At 34.0% G+C, this 13,353-nt stretch overlaps 1 protein-coding gene across 1 annotated transcript in view; it reads right to left on the bottom strand.

The window, feature by feature from the left end:
• Positions 1–11,357, bottom strand: part of LOC106468909 (glutamate--cysteine ligase catalytic subunit-like) — a 42,377-nt gene extending 31,020 nt beyond the window's left edge. The window contains exon 1 of the mRNA XM_022397310.1: positions 11,076–11,357. Coding sequence (XP_022253018.1) covers positions 11,076–11,225 — 150 coding nt within the window. The 5' untranslated portion in view covers positions 11,226–11,357. The remainder of the gene's footprint in view (positions 1–11,075) is intronic.
• Positions 11,358–13,353: the final 1,996 nt, after the last annotated feature.

Raw genomic sequence — 13,353 nt, 5'->3', positions numbered from 1 at the left:
ATGTGAATATGACTGAAAGATTTCATTTTTTTCTAAAAAGGTGGTGTCTATTTACTTGTGGCCACGCTGTGTACATATATTAGTTTAATTTATTATCTACAGCATTCCTAAAAAGGATTGTTTTTCATGTTAACCCAAAATATTCAATCTCTAGATATTTATTCAATGCATCATACTCATATCCATACGCTACTTTAGCTTATAGGTATTTAATTCTATAGAAAATGGTTTTGGTTCAACTAAATATGGCGACACTGATATTATGCTTTGTTTTCCAAGGTCAATCGAGTGTTGTTTTGCGAGTCCATAATATTTTCCAAGAATTTTGTACAAATTGCTTCTCGTTTGTCATATTGTGTATAACATATTTAGTGATTTACACATATGACTCTCCTTATACTAGCTTGCCTCCCAGTGGCACAGCGGTATGTTTGCGGACTTACAGCGCTAGAAACCGGGTTTCGATACCCGTGGTGGGCAGAGCACAGCTAGCCCATTGTGTAGCTTTGTGCTTAACTACAACAAACAAATTATACTAGCTTAACGTACAATCTACGTAAAGAACGCTTTTCCATATTAACATAAAACATTCAAAATTTAGATATATATCATATAAAAACTCGATCTAAAGTTATAAGTCCAAAAGAAAATGTACTGTTGTATTCAATTTGTAAAAGTAGAAATTAAAATTTTGCTTCCCAGCGTCTGACTATCTAAATAGCTTACTTCAAGGTTTACACAAAAATTAGTTTAATTTCAATTTAGTCCGAAAATGACAGATTTTTGTAATAAGCATAAAAACATTCAAACTTTAGATATTTATCTTATGCGTCATACTAATATCCATACACTATTTTAAGTTACAATCTAAGTAGTCCTGAAAAGAACTATTTATATTGCTTGAAGTATCCAGGTGGGACAACAGTAAGTTCACGGATTTACAATGATAAGATACAGTGTTTGATTTTCTATGGTGGGCACAGAAGATAGCCCAATGTGGCTTTGCTCTGAAACAAAACAAACAAACAAACAAACTGTCGTTTGATAAGTAAAATGTCCAAACTCTACATAAATAACATATGTATCTTATTTATATTGGACTTTGTGGTTTACTTTTATGATTACATATTTACTAGTTTATCTTGTAATTCATAGTCCTGAAAAGGACTATTTTTCGTGTTAACCTAAAGCATTCAAACTCTATATATTTTGTGTCCAATTGAAAAGTAGTATCGTAGTATTTAATTTATCACAGTCTATATAGCCCTGTTTTCATTCTTATGTCTGATTTTACCATCTAGTTGTTAAATGTTTTGTTTTCTATTTACAGGTTCAATAAATAACGTAGGACCTACATAAGGTGACTCCAGTTATATTTATTTCTCATTAGGAGTCGAGATGGATAGTCTTCTACAATACTCATTTAAATGTATATTGTCAGGCCCAACAGGAAGAAGTAGAACTCAGTTTGTAAGCAAAGTTTGACCTATCATCGTGATGTTATCTGTCATATTGTTGAAAATATTGTGTAGTTTTACAGTGAATTTCAACCCCTGTACGCGAAATTAATGCAAAATATTCCTAACATTCAATTTGACGAAGGATTACCTGAACATTTTTTTCTGATTATTTATAGTCTGATAAACTAAATCGTTTTTTTTATCAGTGATGATTTAATTAGTGAAAGTGGAGAAAAGAAACGTGTGTCTTAACTTTTTACATGTGGAATTCACCAGTTATCCTTTGAAGACTTATCTGTCACCATCTTTTCGTGGATCTAAGCAAATTAGATTTCGTACTAACGAATACAAGTGGTGACTTGGCCAGAAGCTTTGATACAGTTGTCTCCAGGCATGTCCTATACTCAATCCTGAACTCCAGCTCCCTTTTTCACTGATTATATGTTGTTAATCAACTCTTTCAGGAGTGTCTCTGCCGAGATTTCCACATTGACTCTATTGCAGTGGGAGTGCTGAGACTTCTCTAGAACCTGGATAGGTAGATCGTTTCTATGGATTTGAACTCTCTCATGAGTTCTGATTTTATAAAACTGGGCACCAACCCTTTAAACAGTTTGGAAAGATCCAATGTGATAAAAGGCAACATCAGTTTGTTGCATTGCTATAGAGTAAGGAACAATGGAACTTGTTGGGCAACTGACAACTTAGCAATGATGAGTTGGTTTTCACATGCTTGTTTTACAACCCTTGTATGAGTTTGTGGCTGGATTCTCCTCAATGGTCTTGACATAGGTGGTCATCTTTAATGTCCTTTCCACTATAGTAACATTTTAAATCCACCTTTCTTTGCAAACCTTCAGGGGTATAACAGGACCCACAATATCAACAATCTTCGTATAATCCTACCTGCTAGCTGGCTTGTCCTTCAGGAGTCAAAACGACAATGATAGTAGTTGGTCCAGCCTCCATCATGTAATGTCAACACCCTGTTGTAGATTTCATGTACAATAGGTAGGCCACAACTACCTACATTGATCAAGGGTCTTCTCATAATTCTTTTTGATAATCTCCATAAGCATATTACGGAATTTCCAGCTGACACTGGGGCCATCCATGGAAATATGAAACAAGTTTTCTTGTAGAGACCTTCTGTTGATATATCGGTAGTCCATCGGCATGGCACCGATAAAAGGAAAAATTATATTATCGGCTATCGGCCGTTTTTGTTGTTGTCGCATAGAACTGTGTGACGCTCACTGCTTGAATTTCATATTTTTCATGCGACGGCCAAATTGCCCATCGTTACACAGCTGTTACCATGGCCATGTGGCATTCTACGAAGGCCATAAGTTCTAACGCTGTTAAATCTTTCGATTGCTGATTTTCGTAGTTTTAAACATGTTAAAATAGTACAATTATATGTTAGTTTTTTAAAATTATAAGTATTCGGATGTTAATTTAAAGCAAAATAATAAGATTACTTTTAGAAATATTCCAAATTTGTTTTTTCATACATTTTTCATGCCATAATTCAAAGCGAAACTGACGTGAATAACAAGACTTGACTTCTAGTCCGATATCCCTTTAGAAAACCTGTACCTGTATGGTTGTGGTTGACACACCGCACGACGTCTAAGGTTGCGTTGTTATGCTGGATTTACCTCTGTGTTGGCGTTGTTTTGAAGCAGAAAACTGTCTATTATTCTCTAAAGAGGTAAAGTCGTTAGGCTGAATTTTGTAAAAATATATTGAATAGTTTTATGCTGACCTCTTTCTGGTGAAGTTAATAATTATGTTTACATGTATAAAATTTCTACTAGAAAGTAACAATACTTACAGTTACAGTTTAAAAGTTAATGTGTGCATGTGCTTTTATTTGGCTAAGTTTTTCTAAAAGCAATAACGCAAAGTATTTTTGAAACCTTTTTATGACTGTTGTTCATTTCATTCATTTTCTGAACTAAATACATTAAGTAACTATTACTTGTGAATTTTTGTGATAAATGCAATTAGAAAGCATCAACTATAGATTAAATTTTAATTTCTTTCAGTAGTTTAAGTTCCATTACCTGCACTAATTTCGCCGAAAGGGGGCAGAAGGCTGCCTGGAGGAATCACTTGTTTTAACTATTCGCGCCATTGTACAGTAGTATGTTGTCTGTCAGTCAGTCAGTAGACACTAACATGACGTTACATACGGGATGCTTAACATTGTGATTTGTACTGTCGTGACGTCAGTAAAACTTGCGCATGCCATGAATCACGAGAAGAATTATACACTCTGGAGGCTATAACACAGCATGACATATGAACAATAGCCACTTACATTAAATCAATAGATAATTAACAATAACTTGATAAAATGTACAGAATTTACAAACACAAAATTAAATTAAACAAAGTCTCTTAATTTTACAGGACGTATCTTCTTCCGCACTGGTCTCCGTCTCGTTGGCTTCTGCTTCACGTGGGGTTCATCTGCTCCATAAGGAAATGCCCTATTATCAGTAATAGTCACATCAGTGGTAGTAACTTCATTAATGGCTTCACTGTTTCCCTCCTCAAAACCGGGTAGAGTTTCTTCTTCGACAGTGGCTTTTTCAGGTGCCACGTCTTCAGCAGCGTCATTTGTTGTTGACACTCGTGTCTAGAATGCGACTTCTGGCAGGACTGAAGATGTCTGCATTAGGGTTTAGCTGCGGGGTCTGGAAGGGGCTTCCCATTGTCTGAGAGTGATTAGGTCGATGGCTAATATATCCTTCTTGTGTAAAAGACAATAAATCGTCCTTTAATGTATTTACTTCACTTTGAAATTTACTAAGCTTTTCCATTTGTACTTCTTGTTTCCTTTCTTGTTCCAGTTGCCACTGCTGTAGTCTCTCTTCTTGGTTCTTTTCTCGTTCTTCTTGTTTCTTTTCTTTTTCCTCCAACAGCTGTTGTAATCTCTCTTCTTGTTTCTTTTCTTTTTCCTCCAACAACTGCTGTAATCTCTCTTGTTTATTTTGCTGTTCGAGCTGCCACTGTTGCAGGTTTTCTTGCCACTGCTGTAATCTCTCTTCTTGTTTCTTTTACTGTTCTTGTATTGCTGCCATCAAATCTGCTAAACTGTAGTTTGATTTGCCACTTTTCGTTTCTATTTTCTTTTTTCTTTCGTCCCACTTCTGACACCAATTTGTTACGTCTGTGTTCGTTTGTTAATTTTCTATACAAATTCTTTCCGAAGAACTTCAGCGATACAAGTCCTTTCTTAAATAAAACTAGTTTATTCTTTCTCAATACAACTTTGCAATACACTTAATTTCCACAGTCAGTTTAACTTAAACACACGCTATAATTCACAGTGATTTACACACTTTACTTACGGCTTGGCTCGATTATCTGTCTATATCTTCAATCTCTCTGTCTGCTATTCCAGTTCCGATTAAATTGTCTCGCTTTATCTGGCGCGCTTATATACAGGAATAGAGGGCGTCTAGCAGATACTGGATTATTCGTGATGTTCCCCGAACCTTCTAGATACTCATTACGTGTTACCAGCGTCACGTGAATTCTGCTGTCGTAACAATATCTTAATGTGTTTTTCAAATTAACTATATGTACCCTTAAGCCTACATCACCATCAGAATAAGTATGTATATCACCCTAAACATAACTATATATATTATCTTCAAGATAACTATATATATATATATATATACATATTACCTTAAAGACAGCAATACATTACCCTCGAGATAACAATATATTAAGTGTTTAGTTATGTTTGATAGATATGTTTGTTATCTTCTGTAAATACATCTGGAAGTATAAATATGGGTCCATAAAAATAATCTCAACTATAATTGTGTTTCAAGGGTATGATTTCTTCTATAAGCATAGCTTGACATATAACTGTGTTTTTAAAGTATGTTATTTCTTTTATAAACATAACTTGAAGTGTAGTCATGTTTTCAGAGTATGTTTTCTCTTTTTAAAACATAATTTGAATTACAAATATGTTCTTAAGGTATGTTTTTTTCCTCTATAAATATATTTTCAATTACAATTATGTTTCTAAGGTATGTTTCTCCTCTTTTATAAACATATCTTGAAGTATAAGTATGTTTATAAGGTATGTTTTCTCTTCTATAAGCATAGTTTGTTTTCTTTTAAGTGTGTTTAACTATTTAGAAATACCCTAATAATGATAATTTACTATAAGAGATTGAATTATTTCTAAGGTCTCTTTATGTGTTTTTCAAGCTAACTATATGCACCCTTAAACCTACATCACCATATACATCAGCTTTAACATCACTATAAATAACCTTAAGCCTAACGAAACAAGATTTTTAATATATCACCTTCAAGGTAAGAATACATCTTATTCAAGCAACTATATACCACTATCAAGGTAAATATACATCACTTTTAAACTACTGATATATCTAATTCAACCTAACTATACATCAACATTAATATCACTATAGATATCCTTAAGCTTACTATACATCACCCTTAAACCCATAAGTTAACTATATATATCCTTCAAGTTAATTATATATCACCTCAAGGTAACAATACCTCATCCTCAAGATAACTATATATTTGTTTTTTGCTAACCATGCTTCTATTTCAAGCAAACTGTATATCATCTTTAATCTATCAATATACCTACTTCAATCTAAGTATACACAACTTTCAAACTAACGGTATTTAACACTCAAACTAACTATACATCACTTTCAAACTAACTATAAATCATCTTTAATATATCTATATATCACTTTGATGCCTATTATGCATCACCAACAAGATAACTATAAATAGCCTTTAAAATAAATACAAATCACTTTTAGAGCTATATATTTTTTCAATCCAACTATGAACCACCTTGAAGACAATTGTACATCCCCTTCAAGCTAATATGCTAAGTTAACTATACATTACCATCACACTAATTATATATCAATTTCAAGGTAACTATATGTCATCTTCAAGATGACTATATTTCCCCCTTAATCTAACTATATATCATCTCTCAGCCAAGTATAAAATACCTTTAAGCTAACTATACTTCACTTTCATGCCAACTGTACATAACATCTATACTATCTATGTATCTCCTTCAAGCTAACAATGCTTCAATTTCAAATTATATGCTACATCCAAGTTAACTATACACCAACTTCACGATAAGTATACCACATTCATAATAACTATGAATCACTTTCTGGATAACTACGTGTCATCTCACCCTAACTACATCACCTTAAAGCTAACATCACCACATTCAGGCTAACTTTACATCATCTTCAAGCAAATTGTATATCATCTTCATTATAACTACACATCATCTTCAACTTATGTATTCACATTCAAGCTAACTACACATTGCCTTCAAGTTAATTATATATTACCTTTAAGCTACTGATATATCAATTTCAACTTAACTATACATTAGCTTCAAAATAACTATAGATAGTAAATAACTATACAAATTCTTTAAGATAACTATATGTCACCTTTAAGTTTGCTGTAATATATAACCCTTAAGCTAACTATACAATATGTGCAAGATAGCTTAAGATTACTATCCACCATCTTTAAGATAACTATACGCTTCTATTAAGCTAATCATATATCACCTTAAACCAAACTATACACTACCTTCAAAGTAACTAGATACATCACGTTCGCGCTAACCTTTTATCCTCAAGATAACTATATGCTACCTTCAAGCTAACTGTACATCACCTTCAAGATAACTACACAACACCTTCTAGCTAACTAAATGTTAACTTGAAACTAAATATGCATTACTTTCAGGCTAGTATTTATCACCTTTGAGATAACGATATATTAGCTTCAAGCTAAGCGTACTTCATTTTAAGATAATAATACATAATCTTCAAGATAACTATTTATTACCTCAAGTTAAGCATACATAAATTTCAAGGTAATGATATACCACCTTAAGTTATCAATATATCTCGTCAAGTTAACTCTATATGATCTTCAGGCTAATATTTTCAAAACGAGACCCAAGTTTTGGGTCTCGTTTTGAAGATATTACAACTTTTGTGGGTGATCCTGTGTGCTAACTACTTAATCTGGATTTTGATTTTGAGGCTAACTACACCTCACATTCAAGATATATATATATATATCAAACTGAAGCTAATCATATATCAATTTCAAGATAATTATATGGTATTATAAAACTCACTGTACATTGCTTTGAAGCTAATCATCCTCTTTCCTTAAATTAATTATCTGTTATCTTCAAGCGAACTACACATCATTCTCAAGCTAACTATACATCACCTTCACGTTAGCTATCTATAAAAAATAATTATACACTACCGTCAATCTTAATATACATCACCTTCAAGTTAAATATATTCTACCTACACCTATCTATACATCACCTTAAAGTTAAGTGTACATCACTGTAAGGAAAACTATATATCACCTTAAGCTAATAGTACATCATATTCATTCTAGCTATATATCACCCTCAAGTTAATAATACATTAATTTCATTCTAACTATACATCACCTTCGTGTTAATTATAACACCACCTAAGACCTAATTATGCATCACCTTCAAACTAAATATACATCTAATTTAAAATAACTGTATATAAATCTCAAGGAAACTATACATCACCTTTACAGTCGCTATTTATTCTTTTCATGTTAAGTTTATAGCTATCTTTGCGTCATCCTCAAACTAACGATACGTAATTTTTAAGCTAACTACAGTCTTGGCTAAAATGTTTGCATATTTTATAACAAATAAGATAAGTATTATCAAGATGGAATAGAAATACACTGAGAAATGAATGTCATGTTAAATATCTACATATGTAATTTGTATAATGAGACAGGTTCTATGGACATCATGAACAACTTATTAGAACAGCGAACAATTATAGAAATATGTGTGATTCAGTATTGCACCTATCACAACAAAACCTTACCAAAAATATATATAATGACAAAATATTATAAATAGCGTCTGTAACTTCATATCAGTTCATATTAAACATCTAGTACTTGGTCGATCCTGCCTGTACTCTAATAACCTACGCAAGGTGGCGTGACATGCTGTAGATGATGTTATTAATGTAATCCACCGTAATTTCATACCACTTGTCACTAGAAGGCGCTGCAACCCAGCTACAGTAGCTGGTTTAGGGTCGTGGTTAGCAGTTTTCTAGTTCAGTTCTGTCCAATAGTTCTCAATGGGATTACAATCTGGAGACTTTGCTGGCCATGGCAATCTTGTAATGTCTTTTGGTCGAGAAAATCCTGTACAGTACGCGCACTGTGAGCAGTAGCATTGTCATTCTGAAACAAATAGATGTTGCCAAACCTTGCTCTAGCATATGGCAGAAAAATCGTCTCCATGTGATGCCTGTAGACGTTTCTCTGGAAGATATGAAGAGCAGTTTTTCCACCATGATGAACAGCTGTCCAAACATGTACTGCACCACCTCCTGTGTGTTCTCTGTGAGAAATACAATCTTTCCTCATCTGTTTTTCAGGCAAACGACGAACACGAATCCTACCATCAGCTTTAACAAGCCGGAAACAGGAATCATCTGAAAAGATGGCATGTCGCCAGTGCCCTAATTGTAAGTTGGCATACTGTTTTGCCCAAGTAACGCGGTGACGGCAGTGAATTCTGGTTAATATCGGTTTGCAAAATAACCTTGTTTGGTCAGTCTCCTATTCGTTGTTCTTCTGGATACCCTGGAATGAATGTGTTCATGCCATTCCTGTTGTAAGGTGTTTCGAGACTTCTTTCGATCTTGATGTGTTAACCTGATCATCGTCATTTCGGGCAGTAGATTTTCAGCGTCTACCAGTACTTGAACAACGATGAAGTTTCCCTTTGCTCTATTTCTGGACAGTCGAACAATTTGATGTCCTATAATTTCTGGCACGTGACGAGGCATAGCTCTACACCAAGAACAGATAAATTATCTGAACAAAGCCAGATCTGTTTTATACAAGACAGGTATGTTTGTGCATTTTGACGAACAAATGCTTAAAACAACTTATGTAAACCAGAATATCAACTCGTACATGTCCGATCATACGCTACTTTCTCTGTTACTACTCAGGCACTTACTCAATAACTACTCCATGCATGTAGACAATAACATCAATATAGAACAGTATGCAAACATTTTGGCCAAGACTGTACATTTATCATCTTCAAAGAACATATGTATCATCTTCAAGCTATCAATATATGAACTTCAGGTTACCAGGACATCGCCTTCAGGTTAACTATACATCATTTTGAAGATAGCTATAAATCACGTTCAGCATAATTATATATCACCTGTAACTAACTATACAATATAAGCATACATCACGTTCGAGATAACCATATACCACCTTTAAGGTAACAACACATCACCTTTAAACTAACTGTACATCACATGAAGGTAAATATGTATCACCTTGAGGATAACTATGTATTTCCCTCAAACGAACAAATATATCATTTACAAGCTGATTATACATCACCCTCAAGCTGACTATACACTGCTTTCAAAAAGACTATCTCACACAGACGATATCTGTACATCACTTTTAAACTAACTATAAACCATATTCAAAATGATCATTTATCCTCTAGAGTTACTAGCTGTACATCACTATCAAGCTACTTATACATCACATTCAAGAACACTATACGTCACATAAGAGCTATCTGTACATCACCTTCGAGTTAACTATATATTATCATTCAATGAAACTATGTATCATCTTCTATTTAACTATGTGTCATCTTCAAGATAAGTATATATCACCTTCAAAACAACTATGCATAATCTTCAAACTACCAGTATATCACATTCAAGATAAGTATATGTCACCTTCAAGATAAGTATATATCACCTTCAATCTACGTATACATCAACCTGAATGACCTAGATGACACCTGCAACTTAACTACTTGTCATCTTCAAGATAAATACATACCACTTTCAAGCTAACTTGATATAACTCTGAAATTTACTCAAATCATCTCGATATTACTCTTAATTTTTCTCAAGGTATTGTGATTTTACATTAACTTTATGTAGACTTTATGTTTATGTTTATGTTTAACTTTATGTTTATGTATTAACTTTACTCTTAAGCTTTCTTATACAAATATGGCCCTTAAGGTTTTTGATACCAACTATATCTTACTTTCAAGTTTTTAAAGCATCGTGATTACTGTAGGTGATGCATTCTACAAATTGGAGCAACAAATTATCTGAACACAAACATCCATCTTTTCTGTTCCGGTGCTAGTTATACACCATACTTTTGTTTTGTATCAGTGCTGTACATCACATGTTAGACTTTTCTCACATGTACTACTATCGAAAGAAACACATATTCTCGGAACACGGCTTTAAACATAAACACAAGTTATAAACCCTTGCATCAGTACAGAACTTAGATATAATAGTCTGGGTATAGTTTATTACGTGAGAGATGTCGTTCCCTAGTGAAAAACGATGTTATATTTTGGGGGAATTCTCAGTGTATTGTTCTGTCATGCTTCATCGATGTTCCAGTGGTTATTTAGGGAAGACACATATTTGTAAGTTTCAAACTTACCTCATCTCCCCATTTAAACGGATCACCTTCCCTTTGCTTGTGTTGTTCGTAGTGGTAGATGAACTGGCTGGAAGCAATATTGCGCACTTCTCCCACGTGTTGAAGAACCTCTGGCCAAGTGAAAGCTCGAGCTTCGTCTAGCAGCCTCATCGTTTCTCTTCTGCCTTGTCGAACGCACAAATCTAGCTGTTTGGTGATATCTAAGGAAGATATGATGTGACTCACAGGGTGCTTCAGCTTTCGTGCTTGCTTCACAGGGACTGCGAAATGAAGAAAGACGATGTAAGTATCACGTGATCGCTTTATCGCTGCTACTTGGCATGCGTCCACCACTGAACGTGCCCTTTTCTACTATTTCTAACGTGTCTAGTTTTATCTCTTATGAGAGAATAACGAGAGTAAATATGTACAATACTGATGTATAACTTTCAACCGGCTTCAGCAAAATGATGGCACAAGTTTATTTAGAAGGTCATCAATGTAAGAAAACCCTGAATACAGTATGCCACTCCTTCTCATGCGAAGACAACAAATGTCTGTTGGTAACGAAGAAAAGTTTTTTAAGTAAATTGGTAACGTAAATTATACAGTTTTTAATTTCGTTACTTTTGTTAATTGATTACATGAAGTCAGTGGTGTTTCAAGGAAATAGTCCTCTTGTTTTATTGTCACATTAAAGTTATACTGGCCCTCGTTCTCTTTTCAGAACCATTTCACTTTCATAATCTGAAATTCTATATATGGCTGATTCATATTTTTGCTGTATATGATTTTGTTTGCATCTTATCCGAATCAGATGTCTAGTGTTTCTCACAGTCCACGGGTGCTATGGCAACGCAACATAGTTGACCGCGTCAGTAACCAGATTTTTAATTGCTATTGAGAGAGCCAAGTTTTTTTAAAGGTAGGATATTTTTATAAACCATATTCAGAGTGTGGCGGTACTTGTAAAGCCGTGTTATTACTCTTCTTCAGGATTTTTAAGCTCTTGCACAGTCATTGTAGTTCATGCCTTAAAGTTTCCCCGATGGTTCAGTGGCAAGTCTGAGGGTTTATAAAACTACTTGTAATTTAACGAATATTTTAATACCAAACAGTTGTGTATATTAACTCTGATGAAGCTGCAAAGGCGAAACGATGGTTAAAGTAAAAATGTTCTTTATATATATCTGGTGCTTGAAAATCGTTTTTTAACACTTTTTATCGAAATGTGTAAATCCCTCCAGTACGCACTACAAATTTTGCAAGATATACAAAGCATAGGCGTACATAGAAAAGTGGTTCAGGTCGGCCATGGTTCAGCCAAGTGCAAAAGTAAAAGAAAAGATGTAAATACTCTTGAATTACTGAAAATAAGGGAGTTAAATAATATAAAACACAAACTTCAATATTTTATGGGGGAGTAGTAAATTTTGCACATGTCTACGGCCTTCAGTGATTATTTAAAAATACCTTCATTTCTGCATATCAACATTTACGTAGTATTAAAAATTCTAAGTAGTACGGACGATTTTTTTTTGTTTTTTGTTATTTTGCTTTCAAATATATATATGATCCATTTCCTCTAGAATATTTTGTGTTTTACGGACATAACATTTAACGTACACATGATGTTCAGTGTTTTTTCCCGTTTTTCTTGGTACGAAATGTTGTTGTTGTTTATTATTAAGCACGAAAGGGTTGTTAAAACAGCGGGGGGTCACGTGACGCTAGTAACATGTCATATTCTCGAACGTTCACGTCCCTTCCTGAAGCCTCGAGAGGTTACAAGATATGCGGTATTCTTGTATATATATAAGACCGGTAAGAAGTGACGGCAACAATGTAATGTAATTGAACTGCAGACAAAGAGAGACTGACGATTGAGTCGAGCACGTGAGTGGTTCGTTGTGAATTAAAGCGTTGTTATAGCGTGACTGTGGAAATTAAGTGTATTGCAAAGTTGTATTTAGAAAGAATAAACCAGTTTTATTTTAAAAAAAGACTTGTATCGCTAAAGTTTCTTCGCAAAGATTTTTTTATGGAAAATTAACTAACGAGCAGAGGCTTAACTAATTGGTGTCAGAAGTGGGATGAAAAAAATAATAGAAACGAGAAGCGGCAAATCAAACTACAGCTTAGCAGATTTGATGGCAGCAATACAAGAGCAGCAAAAGAAACAAGAAGAGAGATTACAGCAGTGGCAACTAGAACAAGAAAAGAAACAAGAAGAACGAGAAAAGAAACAAGAAGAGAGATTACAGCATTTGCAAGAAAACCTGAAACAGTGGCAGCTGGA

Source organism: Limulus polyphemus, unplaced genomic scaffold (genome assembly GCF_000517525.1).
Source record: "Limulus polyphemus unplaced genomic scaffold, Limulus_polyphemus-2.1.2 Scaffold3214, whole genome shotgun sequence".
In the NCBI taxonomy this organism is placed as follows: domain Eukaryota; kingdom Metazoa; phylum Arthropoda; class Merostomata; order Xiphosura; family Limulidae; genus Limulus; species Limulus polyphemus.
The sequence above is the reverse complement of the archived record's forward strand: the minus strand, read 5'-3'. Positions and strand labels throughout refer to the sequence as shown.